Source organism: Lissotriton vulgaris, chromosome 10, assembly GCF_964263255.1.
Source record: "Lissotriton vulgaris chromosome 10, aLisVul1.2, whole genome shotgun sequence".
NCBI classification, from domain to species: Eukaryota; Metazoa; Chordata; class Amphibia; order Caudata; family Salamandridae; genus Lissotriton; species Lissotriton vulgaris.
Genome location: NC_141698.1, coordinates 940,003,566 through 940,020,753, shown reverse-complemented (window position 1 = coordinate 940,020,753; position 17,188 = coordinate 940,003,566). Strand labels below are relative to the sequence as shown.

At 40.0% G+C, this 17,188-nt stretch overlaps 1 protein-coding gene across 1 annotated transcript in view; it reads left to right on the top strand.

The window, feature by feature from the left end:
* DYNC1I1 (dynein cytoplasmic 1 intermediate chain 1) overlaps nt 1–17,188 on the top strand; it is a 1,862,117-nt gene that overhangs the window by 1,467,484 nt on the left and 377,445 nt on the right. Inside the window, exon 12 of the mRNA XM_086941928.1 lies at nt 1,777–1,923. Within this exon, the coding sequence (XP_086798054.1) occupies nt 1,777–1,923 (147 nt within the window). The remainder of the gene's footprint in view (nt 1–1,776; nt 1,924–17,188) is intronic.

Genomic DNA, 17,188 nt, shown 5'->3' with positions numbered 1-17,188 from the left:
GACCTTTTCTGACAAAAATCAACAGCTTCATAAGGACCTTGTCTGATAGCAGTCTGACCTTGTGGAGTCCTTCTCAACTACAGCCTGCTGTGTTACCCCACTGAGGATTTATGACTTCCATTTCAGAGACTAAGTGAGAAGGTAAAACCTCTAACCTGGTCTCTGTATCCGACCCGTGCACATTCGTGATCAGCCTTCAGTCACACCTAGGTACCAGTCCAGACCAATCAGATGACCATGGTTGGTGCTTAATGCTTTTTGGTGATTTTTATTTAAAACTTTTAAAATTATGTCTGTTTTCCATTATGTCATTTTGGTGTCATTTTGTTCATAAATTATTCTCTAGTATTAACAATTGGAGAGGGATTTTTATTGTGCTGTGTTGGTCTATGTAGATAGTGCCATTATTTCTTGTGGTGTACTCCGATCCACCCCAAATAAAAATCCACTTTCTCACATGTATGAAGAGGGGGGATTCCCAAAAAGCTAAAACAGTAGTCGGGTGCACAACATTTGTCGGGTTCCCAGATACCTTTAGACTGTCATTGTGCTCATGAAGGGGTAGGAGTGGGTGATTAAGTTACAAAATGGAAATGGAAAACCGCCAAGAGAGAAAAGGCCATTTCTAAACTTAAATTAGCAGACATGTCTATGCTGATGCTATGGTGTCGCATCGAGAGCCAATTACATGTATTCAAAAAATATCAGGAGTTGTTTCTTAAGGGATAACCCATATGCATTTCTACCCACTTTGATCAGACATTGAAATCAATTCCAGCATAAACAAAGGGAGTGTGCTGTGATCCCTTAGTCTGTAATCTAAAACCAGTCCGCAAAAAATACTCTTAAAACTAAATGGCAATGCCATGGGCATCAAACTATAACAATTGTGCCCTACTGACAAATAAAAATAACATTGATAACACTATGATTATGTATGTGACTGGAGTGACCAGTAAGGAACCTTGGAAGACCCCCTAAAATAAACTATTAGCCTGGCTCACGGACAATGTTAGCCTTACAGTGGTACGGCAAATTGCCCCAAAGAGTGTGGAAAGACTCCACATACCAGATAATGATTGCATTGCATTGTCATTGGGGGCTGAGCAGGCCATGTCCCAGAAACCCTTTATAGCAGTGCAGAACTAAGAAATGACAGCTCAGACCTCAAGGTCATTGTTTGTCCCTTTCTGCCCTAGTAGTGAATGCAGAATTTAAGAACTAGAATTTCCTTGCCCATTACTTACTTACTACTTGTCTCATGATCACAAGATACATATGCACATATCAAAATGTAGTGCCTACAAGCCTTACATACATTCATGATTAACCTTAGGCTAATGCTCTTGGCTTATCAAATAAAACAGGTATATTAGACTAGGAGGTCTTCTTTGATTGCAATGATTATTTCATTCCTGCATACCCCAGCAGCGACGTGAAATTTGCACAAAATAAAAACATTAGTTTGAATCATTTTTGGGCCCTTTGAATTTGATTATTGTTATGATTCTTCGCGCCCAGAAAAAGATGGTATTGGCACCTATATAGTGAAACATCTCTCATTCAATTGCAGAAATATTTACCTATGCATACGTAAGGAGGTATAAATAATAGAACTATATTTTGTATCTTTAGGAATGTGTGCCCGATCTCAGAGTACTTGGTACCCTCTGATCCCATCATTGGTGTTGTATCTGAACAAGTATGTAACCTGTCCAGTTTACATTTAGATTTTAAATGGGCAATAATATTTTCAATTTTTTTCTTTTGTTTCAGTCACCTGTGATGTCAGCATGCTTTGCCCGCTTCCATCCAAACCTCGTTGTTGGAGGGACCTACTCTGGCCAGATAGTAATTTGGGATAATCGCAGTCATAGAAGAACGCCTGTGCAACGGACCCCTCTTTCTGCTGCTGCCCACACTGTAAGGAAAACTCTGATTATCATTTCTAGATATACAATGAGAGAAGAGGGTGTATTAATAATGCAAGCATGTAAATTGACCGGCGTAATAATATAATGTCCTGATTGCTTCACAAATGAACCTCTGATCTTCTGAATATGTAGTTGTCCATTCATTGGCTCCACAAGATGGAATGAGCCAGGCCCAAGAGCAAGGAGCCATCCACAAAAAACTCCAGTATCATGCTAAGTTCTCATAAAGCAGCCAGAACACACCTGGTGGACGGCCAGGTCTCAATGCTGTTCAACCGACGTAGACCTTAAGTTTGTCATTGTGCCTGTTCTGTTGGATGCAAAGGGAAATATCATGGGATCAATCAAGGGCTTAACAGCCTGATATCTCAAGTTTCAGATGGTCAGAGATGGTGGTTCCATGAAGCAGCAAAAAAGCTTATTCAAGATCAAAACAACAGCTCTGAAATGATAAAAAATGCATCACTACAGGGACGTGGCTTGGACGGCAGAGCCGATGGCTGCTTGATCCCGTCCTTCTGTTTCGAGCAGAGAGAAGATGCAAGAATTCCGGAGGTGCAGCGAGCGAAAGCGCGCCCGATCCATCTTCTGAAGAGGCTCTACTCCTGTGGGTGCTGTTGCAACGTCCAGGATGTGCTGATTTACAAGTAATCACGGTTGGAAATTTTACTGAGAGAGACTCTGGATACATAAAATGACGGATTACGAGAGACTGCTTCTTGGATCTGATTGAAGTTGATTAAATACTCTGATTACCTACTCAGGCACCGGACTCATGGGGGTTTGATCTGGCACCCCTTCCGCTCAGGTATTTACACAGTTTTAGCCAATTTTCGACCTTACGGTGTTTTGTTTTGCTGGACTGAACCTAAAATAGCAGATGTGAGCGCTACGCAGAGCTTGGTGTTCTGACCGCGCTTGTGATGAGGAGAGAAGGCTGATTGTTCCTACCAGCAAGGTGGATGCTGCACGATTAGTCCGAGGGCAGCGTTGCTTGATTTGACGGTTTTCCAACCTTTTGAGGAATGCTTTTGCAGTGTGCCTGACTTTAAAAAGACGATTTTGTGATGGAAAGAGAGAGAATTTTCCTGATGACGTTGAGCGCTACTGAACAAACGAGAAGGCATCTGCTAGTGGGTCAGCATCTAGCTTATGTGTGATGCACTTTAGTGTGAGCCCAATTTCCCCTCCATGACGACGTGTTGTCACTGACAGCTGCTCCTACACTGGTGTAGAAGGTCAGTGCTAAGTACTATGGTGAGGTCACTTTGTTTTAAACTTGCTTTTATGTCACGCAGAGCCAAGTAGAGCCACTTTGTGTATATCCTGCTGCAAAAGGGTTCTGGAGATGCTCTCCTTTATAGCCAGCCTTATGCGATCCATCTATCAACCTGAGCAAGAGATGCTTCTAGTGGTTAGTGGAATTTCCTGCTGTGTGTTTAATGTGGTCATCTAGGAAAATGGACGATTAGAGCTGATAGGGATCTATTATTATTCTGTTGAACATTGCAGATTGATGCAAGTCAAATGAAACACAGTGCCAGCGCTTGTGCCAAATGAGAGAGAGACCCTTGCTGAATAAGGTTTGTTTCTGTTTGAGGATTCTAGACTGCACCATTCATTTAATTGATACTTCACGCTGATATCGCCTCGAGGTATGGTATTGTGAAACGATACAGGAACTGTCCCAGTTGTGAACAATGGCAGAAAAGGAGTCTAGGGTTCAGTATAAAAAGAATAAGGGAGAACCATAACTTTCTGACTCCCCCATCAAAGCTAAACCAGACATTAATAGTACTATGGACATGAATCTAAAAAAATGAGCGGAAGTTCACGAAATAGGTAAATCTACTAAGCAGAATACGGACACAATGCAGCTAGAACTCACTGCCATAAGGGCAGATCTGAGCACGATTAACTCTAAATTAACAGCTGCCGAACACAGAATTAGCGATGTTGAGGATCTCTTTTAAGTCATGCAAAGAATTGAAGTCACTCAGGGATCTGACATCCACTCTTAAGAGACAATCAGTCGAGCTTGAAGATAGAAATAGGAGGGGCAATATCAGAATTTTAGGTGTTTCGGAAGGCTCAGAAGATGCAGCGGGATCGTGCCTAACCTTCTTGGAAGACTGGATGCCTCAACTCACAGGCTTAAAATTCGCTAATCCTTTGGAGCTTGATCGGGCACATAGAATAACAACGTTTAATACTGCTTCACAGCAAACAGCACGCCATATCCTCTGTAGACCACTGAGGTTTCAACATACTGAAGCGATCCTCAACTATGCCCGTAAAACTCGACAGCTTAGTTGGAATGGCCACAAAATAATCTTCACGCAGGACTATTCTAAACCTACTGTGGATATAAGGAAGGGCTTCCTTTGCTTAAGAGACAAACTAAGAGATAAGAATATCCAGTTTTCCTTTGTTGGCCCAACCAAATTTAGAATTATAGCCAACGGTCGTCATCACTACTTCACGGACCGGGTGGACTTGGCGAACTTTCTTGAAGGCCCACCCGCTCAAGACATGGATTCTTCTCAGTCCTCTTCTAGCAAGAGGAAATCATAATTAAGGCTCCCTGTTTTCCGTTTTTACTGATGTATACAGATAAATACAGACAGAAAACCATTTATTTTTCTGTCTGTATTTATTTTTAAATGTGGATAAAAGCGGAAATTGGGTGCTTTTTAAGTGATTCTAAATACACTTTGCCATAACTGCTAGGCCAATAACTGTGTGGATTGATAGGTAAGGGGGTTAAAAAAGAAAGGACTTTTAAAGTAAAGAGGCTTAACCAGCAATAGCCATGCACAAGGCTGATTCTGAAATGTGCATATTTTCATATCACTGCATTGATTTATCTTCTGCAGGTGTTCATATCACTGAAACCTGGCAGGTATTCAAACTTGACTGCATATTTTTTGGTTAAATTAATGTGGAAATATACCAATTTCAGCTTTACTTTTTTCACAAAACCCATAATAAATATGAATAAATCCAGATAAAGTTGACAAAAAATAAATATGGAAAAATACAGACGGAAATGACAAAAAAATAAATACCATAAAACTGGTGGGCCCTAATCACGATGCATATAAGCCTTTTTTCTCTATGTTTACAAGTTTAATGATCCCTTGGATCTTGATAGGCAACTGCATTAATTACTCCAAACGCACTGAATATTTCTATTTACACTATCTAAAGATGGTAGGGATGTATTCCTTCCCTGAGTGATAATTATATTTTGTTTGTTAAGCAATTCGTTATGATGTTTGACAATATCCTCTGGAAATGTTTACTCTGTTTAAATAACTCTCTGTTCAACAATGGGACGTTCCTGCCATCGCACCTCTATATTCAAGGTTTGCAGGGAGGGGTGGGGTGGTTGGGGAGGAATTCCCAGAATATGTGGAATGTTAGGTGTATAGTGTCTTGCCTTTCGGGCTTTCCCTTTTGTTTTCCACTATTTTGTTTTTTCCTTTTTCTTTTGTTCCTTATCTCTTTTCTTTTATTGGATGACTGTTCTTCAGTCCTATTAGACAAGAGTACCTCTATGCTACTTCATACGTAATTATGGTTGGCATGTATAGTTTATTTATTGCCATGAATGTTTACATTTAGGCATTGATTAGATTCTAGGAAAATGACTCCATGTTTATTGTGGAAGTCAGTATCTATTCTGTAATGCACGTGTTTAGTACACCTGATTATCAATCGTATTTATGATGGCACAATCTAGATCATGTAATATAGCAGAAGGTCTCAATATAATATCATTGAATGTTAAAGGGCTCAATCATCCAATTAAACGTTGCAAAATATTTGACTATTTAGCTAAAACCAAAGGGGATATCATTTTATTACAAGAGACAAAATTATCTAAAGAAGATGCTACTTTTATTAAACATAACTTGATTTCACAAATTGCTTGCTCACCTGCAGTTCATAAAAGGAAGGGGGTGATCACCTTGATAGCTAAAAAAGCGAATGTTTTGTTAGAATCATAAACTCATGACAATGATGATAGACTTTTAGTTACACGCCCAAGGAAAGAAGAAGACCTTCTACATGTGGTGAACATATATGGCCATAATACAGATGATCCAGTCTTTTGGGAGGGGATATCAAAAACTTTAGAGGATCTTATCTTAGTTGCTTGAGATTTTAAAATTCCATTAGATCCGATAATCAACAGACAATCTGATTGCAAATCACACCCCACCAGATCGCATGCCAGAATTCACACTATATGTTCTACATTTAATCTCAAAGATGCCTGGTGCCTTCAACACCCGGATTTCAGAGACTATACGTTTTACTCCGCTCCACTTAATTCATGTACTAGAATTTATTACATTTTCATTGCAGGCTCATTCACGCATTTAATTGAACACTCAGATATATCCCCTAAGCTGGTGTTAGATCATTTGTTCTTTAGTGTTAAATTGGCTGGCAGTCATAATGACCCTTGGCCAAAAAGAAGGCGCTTCAATAATGCCATCTTATCAGACCCTGAGGACAAAAAGAAGATAATAGAGGGTATTATAGATTATCTTAAGCATAATGATACTGATGAAACTAACAATACTCTATGGGATGCTTTGAAAACCACCATTAGAGGAATAATTATTGAAATTAAAACAAAAATAAACAAATATATTAATACTGATTTAATCAAAATGGAATTCAAAATTAAAACCCTGGAGTCCGCCCATGCCAATTCTTTAAAAGATAAGTCTATCCTTACATCTCTAACGCAAAAGAAATATGAATATAATAAATGTTTGAGTGAATGAGCGGGGGTATGGGTTAACAAATTTAAAGCCCTTAATCTTTGTGAAGCCAATAAGGCGGGCAAAACACTTGCATCATACCTTAAGCACAAAGAGAACCAGAATGTTATCTCCTCCATCAAGGATGTCAGTGATTGCATACGCACAAAAAAGAAAGCTATTCTGGACACCTTAAATCCTTTTATGAGGATTTATATAAAAAGGGTCAGGAACTTAACTCAGAGAATTGTACCCAATACATAAATACACTTAGGTTACCTCAACTGACTGAAATAGATAATTTAGCGCTAGGAAAACCAGTCAGTGAAGCGGAAGTCACAAACTCGATAAAGACCTTGAAAGAAGATAAAGCCGCGGGCTCAGACAGTTTTACAGCCACTTTTTATAAAAACCTTCTCAGTCCAACTTCAACTGACCGTGTTGAGAGTTTTTAATAACATAGCTAGTGAAGGGCGAAATACGGATTCCATGACAGAAGCCCACATAGTGGTCATACCTAAAGAAGGGAAAGATTCTCTACTCCCAAAAAATTATAGAACAATATCCCTCATCAATGTTGATTGTAAAATCTATTAAAAAATCTTGGCTACAAGACTTAACACCATTCTGCCACATATAATAAGTGACTCTTAAGTAGGTTTCCTGAAAAATCGCACGATGACACTCGACTGCACTGTCATGTTTTAGAAAAGGCTGCTTTTAATTCAGATACTGCTATAGCGAATACATTGGATGCAGAAAAAGGCCTTTGATAGAGTTTCTTGGGCCTTTTTAAAACAATGTATGCATACATTTAGTTTAGGAGAATCATATATAAAAATGGTAATGTCCCTTTAAGTATCTCCACCAGCTCCTATTGTGATGAATGGATCTCTTTCGAATTCTTTTACTCTCCAACAAGGCACTAGACACCGTTTCCCCCCTGTCTCCATCTTTGTTTTTGCTGGTGTTGGAACCGTTAATTTAGGATATAAAGATGAATTCTGATATAAAAGGGGTAAGCTTTAAAGATATTCAGGTTAAATTAGCTGCCTATGCAGATAATATCCTGATTATGACTGAAAACCCTTGTCCTTAAATTACTGCTTTGATGGATACAATTGAAGAATACGCCATTCACTCAGGGTACAAACTTAATAGAATTGGAAGTCAAACCACTAAATGTACACTGCACTAAAGACGTTTTAGGTGATTCAGGATTGACATGGCAGTCGGGTTATATTAAATATTTAGGGATCTAATTTGGTTGTACTATTATTGATACCCTGCATCACAATGAAAGGGTAACCTTGGAAAAGATCAAAAAACGTTTGGATTTCTGATCACCAAAATTTATAACATGGTGGGGAAGGGTAGAAACCATAAAAATGATGATTACACATTTGGTTTATTATCTTACAAACATGCTCCCACTTCTCTTGACGGAGGATTTTCACCATAAATTATATATCCCCCGTACAAAGTTTTTATGGCGTGGCAAAAAAGCTCGAATTAGTATAAAAAAACTGAGACTTGATAAATCCTTAGATGAAGCGAACCTAGCGGATTTTAAAATATATCAATCAGCGTTTTATGGCAAAACAGGGTTCTTCTTGGATCTAGCCCCCTGCCCATTATAATCCGGTATGATTAGATGTGGGAAGATCCATACTTGATAATATCAGTACCTTGACACTACTCACCTCTAACCTGCTCTATCCAAACACGTCTAAATCTATTTTCAAAAACACAAAATTGGCACTTTTGCGGTTAGACAAGAAGTTAGATGTAAGTATTAGGGGGTCGAAGATGGAATCTTTATGGCTTAATCGTAGAGTATTATACAAAGGAAAAAGCTTACACTTAGATGATTGGATTAATCGGGGGATCTTCTTTCCCCCGTGACGTCTGCAGATTTTCAAACCAGTTATTAATTAGACAACATTAAATTTTATCATTTTTTAAATGTCAGAGCGGCTATAACTAAAGACAAATTTCAGAGCATGCTTCCTTCCTTACCAATGTTTGTGACACAGATTAATAAACTAGGCCACCAGGTGTCTATACAAGCTACTCTGCCCTAAAACCTCCAAACTTAATGATAACCCGGTTACCTTTAGGGAGTCACACTCTACTGACCCGATACCCGATTCTTTATGGCCACAAGTGTGGAAATCGACAACAACCAATAAAATATCTCCAGTATTATCTCAAACTAAATATTGGCTTTTGCATAAGGTATTTTGGGCTCCAGCGCGATTGCACTTTCGTGGTATTCGTGACGATCCAATGAGCTGGAACTGTAAAGAGGAAACTGGGGACTTAGCTCATCTTATCTTACATTGTAAGGCCGTGATGTCCTTTTGAGACCATGTTTTTGGCTTTCTTTCTAAAGTTTTCAAATGTGTGTTGAAAAGAGGGTTTTCTGTACTAACTACTGGTTTCTTCATGATTGATTCATATAATGATACGGGCAAAGCCCTGCTGGATCTTTTACTTACATCAGCAGTGAAAATGGTGCTTAATAATTGGAAAGACACTCACAAGACCTTATATAAAAGATGGATGAACTGGGTTATTCATCTTACGGATGCAGACATCATTGCGCTACAGAGCTCTCCATGGAAACCCTCGTCTGGATCTTTGTGGTATTCCTAGGACATTTATTTCAAAACTCACAAACCTCCTTGAACATTTATGCTCAATTTATATTCCCTGTAATATTTACTCCGTGATATTTGCTGTTCTGTTTTTCATAAAATGTTTTCCTTATTTTGTGTTCACAGTATATTTTTCAACGGATATATTTCATTGTTATTAATCTCTTTATATAGGTGCTCTCTTGGTTTATTATCTAGATTCATTTTCTCCTTTCTCTCTCTTGTCTTTCTCTCTGTTTCTTTCATTTTTCTTAAACTTTTGGGTTTACATATGGTTTGGAATGTTAATTTTGGTGTACTGCTAAATAATTTTATGTGATTATAATTTGCAACTTTGCACGAATGTTCGTTTTATATATTAATCCAAACTTGTCATTTTTGGTCATTGCTCTTTATTGTGAAAATTCAATAAAGTATTTGAAATTAAAAAAACACCAGTGACATCCGCTCAAAAAAAATGCATCACTAACAAAGCTATAAAATACAAACACAACGAGTTAGCCTGTCATGTACCAGTTTTTCTACAGATAAACCCTCATAGTAGAAAATACTTTTAATTATTGTTTTAAATGTCCAACCGTTCTTTGTTGTTTTGTCACTCCCAAAATAACATCAGGCCTGGAAAATAGCAATCACAACCTTTAAAGCGTAACTACCATTACACCTAGAGGATTGTGCTTTGTGAACAACCAACAGGTTTAAGGTTATTGTGTGAATTTCAGTTTTTGCATCAGTTAAATCTACTTCTCATACAAAATGCACATTTACTATTTTAGGTGTAAATGTGAACCTGCATTTTACGTTCCAAACTACCGTCAACCTTTTTGCGCATATCTACAATGTACAACTTTGTCAGTGTGCACAAAGCATATACATGGGCACTCTTCTATACCACCTACACTTTATTAGATCTACTTCCATTGCAAACGTTATTTACATGAATAAATCAGTTGCCACCCAAATATCCTATTCTTCTGAATTAAGATATCTCATTTATGTGCGGATATTCAACTTGTTATGCTTGTAGGTGAAATCTACTAACAAGACATTTACTGTGAATTGGACACTTCATCCCTACAAGAAGCTGGAACAGGTCTGGGATCCAGCTCATGTTGCTCTCTCAGACTTCCAGTTGCCTATGGGGACTCTTGGATGAGCGCCTAATGGTAGTCTGTTTTACTAGACAGTATGTGCTGCGCAGGAGAGTGCAATATGTTTACTGTGAGGTGTACAACATTATCCTCCAACTTGGGTTCTTGTACTGGGACAAACTAGAGATCTGTCTGCCAGCTTCAGCATGGCAATCTGAAGATGGATGGCAGTTTAGCCCGATCAGGTCTACCCTCCAGCTGTAATAATCTGGTGAGCTGGAACCTGAAGGACTGTCTTGGTACCTAATAGTGTGAATGAATGTTTATGAAAGCATAATTGTATTTTTAAGCACACTACCAATGTAGACTGGTTTAATGTTAGATTGTGAGCAAGCCATTAGCAGGTTGTGGCTGCTCACAGGTGGTAGAGCACAATCCCACTGTCCCTGTTGGTGAGCTTCCACTGACCTTTCCCAAAGTACTGGTGTTTTTTGGTTGGAGATAGGGTATGTATAATGGACCCAGACTCGTACCCAAAACCAGCCACCCTATGCATGATGGAGAAACAGACCCAATTGAGCTTACAGATATTCACACATCCCTGTGAACCCAAATCATGAATGAGTGTCCTTGCAAGCCTCTAAACTGACGCCGTGGAGACGGGGGGAGCCAGCTGCAGACCCGACCCGCCTCAGAGGCCCCGTGGTGACAGGGTCCAGAGGTGAGCTTGTGGCTGTAGCTGCGGAGCTCCGTCAGGTCCCCTTCCTGCCTGCTCTACACTGGACAGGAAAAGGGAAGAGAGATGCGCCGGTGAGGAGGAATAGACACCTGAGCACAACTCTACGCAGCGCTGAAGATCGGGTGAGTGCGGGGGCAGGTTTGTGGCGGTTGAGGCCTAGCGAGTACCTCTGCTCTGCGTTCTAAATTAGATGCGACATAGAGCCACTGCCGATTCCCTCTCCTCCCCTCCTCCCCCCCCTCCCTGGGCCACCTGCGGACTGTCCAAATAGCTGAAAACCAACGCGAAGCACAATCCAATACCCTAAGGGCCATGTGAACTGGCAAATAGGGCCAGAGAATGCCGCCATTTTCTCAGTACTGGACACAATGCTCACCTGGGGACCCAACCTCTTATGTGAGGCACCGTACGCAGTCTATCTTCCACATGCCTAGGAGACCCCGGTCCGGTGGTGGATGGTACATCAGAGGCCGTGACTGTCTCCCCACTGTACCAAGGAGCACCCCCCCCCCCCCCCACTCCCTCCCCCCACATACAACGTCTTGCTTAGATCAGGGAAATGGCCGAGGGACCTAGGGGGAGATTGCACCACCTGGAACCCGGATTATATAGCCTTAACAAAAAAGGAGAAACATGGTACATATTTAAGGGACGTCTGTCTAATGTTTTTTGATGAAACATGATGCAAGCAATAGAATAAATTGCAAAGCTGGTTATAGAATAACCATACTCAACAGCAAATGTGTCATAACGTTATATTCTTAACGAAAGGTTGGGCCAGTAATGCGCTGAATATTGTAATAAAGTGAAGACTAAGTAACCAGTGAAAACATTATAAATTTGGAAAATAAGGGAGCTTAAAGACTAGTGTTATTCACTTATTTCTACCATAGCCATGCAATTTCATACAATTCTAAAATGTAAGGGGTATTATTAGCCTACTCGCACCATCATTTAGATTGCTATGGTAATCAAGAAAGGTTCTAATGCGTCATATGCTATATAAATGCAAGGGGTAATTTTGTCAGGTTTAAACTGAGTCACTAAAACGTCAAACTTGTAATAACTCTCCAAGAAATAACCACTAACCAAAAGCACCTTGCAAATTAATGCCACTCCAAAGGAAATCAGCAGTGAAGATCCTCATCACATGTAGTAACTTCCTGCGAGCTGAAAATGTTCCTAATACTGCTCCTCCAAATCTGGTTATTGAATAAGTGAACTTTTCAAAAACAATTGTGACTGTAATCACTGTTTTTTGTAACCAAATATCAGATCAGATTCAGACTTTATTTCGGTCTTTAGAACATAAAAGACACATATTAAAAGCATTCCCATCATACATTTGTCTAACAGTTGATTTTAGCACATGATCCATTCTGATTATACAGTTTAAGAAAGCTAAATAGCTACATAAATAAAAAACAATTTTAAAAACATGAAATACTAGACAGAATAAAACCAATTAAAATCCATCTGTCGCCATCCATACAATTTATAGAACAATTTCCAAATTATTTGATATCTCCACCAGGTGTGGACATAAAAAAGTGCAGGTACAAGGTGTATGAAATGTTTACCAAGAAGGTACATACTTGGCTATTACAATCTCAAACCATTTTTAACTCTTATAATGTTCACATTAAATAGAAATCTACTTACACAGAAAACCACCAGTTGAGTGGTATCTGTCCTCAAAATACGCTCAGCCTCTCTGCAGTGTCTAATATTCAGATTTTTGCAGAGAGGTTTGGTCCATTTTCTCCTCTGAATTTCATATTGAGGGCAAAAGAATAGTATGTGTAAGTCGTTTTCCTTAACCTTGTTTGCGCAAAACATGCCCTTCTCATAGTTATCATCATGATTACTACCCAATCTAGACTTGTTGGCATTTGTTTGTAAGACCCCATATCTGAATTTCAAAAACAGAGATTTCACAAGTTGGGGTCGTACAATATCTAGGAATGGTTCAAACTGGGCTATATCTTTAAATAAAAGAAATGTTGATGTTAAGGAACCCAGACTGGAGTCATGTAGCAGGTTGTCATTAATATAAGCCCAAAAGGATGACTTTAGTAGCTTGCTACATGCTGTGGTCAACTCTAAAGGCTCCTCCCAAAAGGAAAGTAACCCTATCTTTTCCAACCATGTTGCCACATGTTGGAGCCATGGAATTGCCTTAGTTTTGCCAATGTTCATAACCCCCTGGAGACCTTTTTTGTAATATAAAAGCTCCGGTGTTGACCATATCCTCACCCAAAATAAGAGGGGGCGTAATAGAGCGTGATTATCTGTTCACTTAAAATTTAAATCCATAACAACTGGAATCAGAGGTGTCCTTTGTGGGAGGGTTAATAATTTCAAAATAGGAAGAACCAAACGTTTTGGCATTTATAACCGAGGATATCTTAAGAATTTAGGGCACTTCGGTTGGAACAACTCAGACTTCATCCATTTTCAGCGCATTCCCAGCCTAGTCAGCTTTGGTAGGGTCATTGACAGTGCTTTACTTGGCCAGGCTACATCTGGGCCCAACCATGGAGCAAACAGTCTCTCTAAGGCTGGTCAGCACCAGAGAAACAGAAAGACTAGCGGCCTGAACAAGCCTGCTGGATGTGGTGCAGAAGACTGGTGTCTCACCTTTTGGGCCTGTGCATACAGAAGGTGGTTTTGTTTGCTTCACTCCAGTTGTTTTTCTATGAAGAATAAGGACTCCAATTAGGGTGGTAGTAGGCTGTTATCGCACCGGTCAGGGAGCGGCTCCACATGGATGGTGCAGAAATGGAGAAAGCATATAATATAGCTCTGCACCAAACATTGACACGTGGCGTAGATGCAAGAAAAGCAGAAAGACAAGTGATCTGATCAAGCCTTCTACCCACAGTGGATGTTGTTTCACTGTAGCTAGTCTTTCAAACCCATTCGAGCATACAGTGCTTATGGGTGCTTTTGTTTTCTGCACTGCCTGTGCAGCGAGTGACAGGTATTCAGACGTAGTTGGCAATGGGCTGTGATCGCACCACCTGGCAGAAGCTCTAAAAGGATGATGAAGTCACAGAGGGACTAAAGCATGCCAATTTGTACTGAACAATAAGTGCCTCATGCTGAATAAAGGCAAAGGCCTTTGCAGCTAGGCTAGGCCTATGTACTTTAAATAGTTAGTACCCTTGCTAAATCTAACAAGAATCAAATAGGTATTTTCTTTAAATCTCTCTTCCTCTGAGGCAGGAGCCAGACCGGCCAGACAGCCTGAGCTGGCTGAAAATAAAGAACACTATAGGACTGCCTGGAAAGGTTAACTAAGGGCCCGGGACAAATGCGGACACTGAGCCCACATTGCACATGCCTTAATATGTATCTGGTTAAGATGCATTGTGCTGCCATCATTGACTTGTTACCTTGTCATTAATATCATGTGTGTCAGGGTAGATTATCACTCTGGCAGTGTCCTTGTGGTAATCAATAAATATAGTGGTATTACCTCAACTTCTTAATACAGTAGCAGTGTTATTGTATAAGGCTATTTGTCCTGGTATTAACACTAAGTATAAAGAGAACTTTAGTGGCACTTCTTTCAACATCAAAATGATGAATTCAAACATATGCATCTGCAGCAGGCTCAATGATGTACTGTACTATATTGAGCATAAGCCACCACAGTGAAATTGTGTTACAGTTGCATAGGGTTATATTCATGTGCCCAAAATTAACCAAAATTAATTGAAAAATTAATTGATATTTAAACTGAATAAATTCCAAATTAGAAAGGAGTGTCTCAGTTTTGTCATATAATTGCCATCACGATGGATATGGCATTAACTTTGCAATTAGTAAGGAATAACAGGAAAATACAACCTTAATGCAAACACAAATGGGTTAAGCAACAAAAGGCAAAAATTGGGGGTGACCCTGTAAAAAAAGCCAGGTCCAACACTGACCTTGCTCAAACATTCAGAATGACATTATCCCAGGAAAGGTTCTCCCTAAAAAGCAGGTCTCTCCAAAGACAGAGTCCCTCCTTATGCCTCCTAATCCCACCCAAGCAGAGTTGAACACAGCTGTGCTCCTTCTGGGCAATCCCTAACCTGGAATTTGTCCTTTGCCTCTTTGGGGGTTTTACCCTACAGGTTGATCCTGAGTCTAGAGAGAGGAATATTGACACTGTTCTAGGAAAATGGCTAATCCAGATATCCCTCATTAATCCATATTCATATCTAATATCCATTATTCATCTTAAAAGTCCACAATATGCTTAGCCCGAGATGCCGTCAGGGCTATCCTAGTGATTCCCTACTGATCCCTTGTCCTTTTTTTTTCTACCCCAACAGTTTCAGATTTATACAGGTCATAATATAGAACGTTAATGGCTTAGTTGAGGGAAACATTAAAAGACTATCACGGGCACAGCTTTCATTGCTCCTAGATTAGTTGCCCTTGAAGCATGAACTGGCAGTCAGTGGGAAAAATCACTTTTCACTGTGTGACAATTAGCCTTTTTTGGTTTTCTTAGTAAATTCAAAAAGAGTGGATTTCTGAACATTGTAACATATTCAATTTTAGGTTCCTGTGCCCAGGATGAAACACTTTCCCCCTGTAAGTCTCCTAGCCCTCAAACAACAATGGAGTACCTGTTAGCAGAGGCAGGGCCAGACTAGCTATAGCATGTTTTAGTGGGCTAGCTGGATCGTGGCAGTTTCACTTCCGTGGGGGATGGTTTTGTTGCTGGGAACCTACCAGCTGCATTCCTCTGTGCAGCACTTCTAAATAACCAATGTAAAAACAAATGGTTTTGGAGCATGCTTAAAGTGTACTTTAAAACCATTTACTTTTGCATTGTTTAACTTTTCAACTGTTTGTAAACACACGTTTGGTCACAAACGATTGCTAGATCTCATTGTAAATTGTAATTCGGAGGTTGTAGTGTCTTGTGAGTTAGCGATGACTGGACCCATTTGGTTCCTGATGGACTCCGTAGAATTAAGACGTATGTGTTCGGGTGTAGTGAGTAGAGTTCATGTTTAGAGTGTTGGGTTCGCAGTTACACGCTGAGGAATAAAGATGAGTAATACTAAGCTCTGTGTGTGGCACATAGATTTATGAGTATCCAGGCTGGGGAGGACGCTACAACTGGCAACGAGATAGAGGATACGTAACACAAAGATAGACAGTGCCATGGTCTAGCAAACTGGTCATGCGTTCCACATGTGTCTCAGTCAAAGTGAAGATCGATTTTTGGTAGTATGTGGGGTCAAAGTGCCACTCCAGCCATGTTTAAGCATTTGAAGATAGCGAAAGCCTCACTGAGAAGTTTACTCATCGTTGTCCAGAAACTTGCTTTTAATGCCGCGAAAGAGGTACTGCGCCACCTCACTGCACAGAGCCATAAGACATACAGAATGTTAACGTTAAAGGCAGCAACCACTAGGTACAGAACAGTTCTAGAAGCAGCAACTGAAAAGAGCAAGAAAGCGCTATCAACGAGAAAGCCAAATACAGAAAAGCGCTAAAGGTAGTAAAAACCAGGATGAGAAATTATTGTGGTCCTTACTAAAAGCTAACTAAAGAGAGTCATCATACCACCACTGTGGGCACCATGACCCTAGTAGAATACCGGGGGTTTGAATATGAACCTGTGGAACCCTGAAGCCGACACCACTGAAAGTGCGTGGCGCGTTCCGCACAACTTAAAAGTCCTTCAAGAGTTGAAAAACTCTGATGGCCATGTGAAAAGAAGCTCTACCCATTCTGACTGGCCATAACAACCCTGAAGCAAGCGTGTTACAAGGACTTGCTGGTGGTATGAATGGTGCAAGTACAGGTGAGCAACACTCTCAACATCAGTAAGGTCCACAACACTTTATGCAGCCACCACCTTCCTAAAACCAGCACCTCCATGTGATACTGCTAAAAAGCCGAATTATGGTGACTGATGGACTGCCTGAAGAGAAACATTTGATGATTACATCGATGCACTGGAAAAAAACAG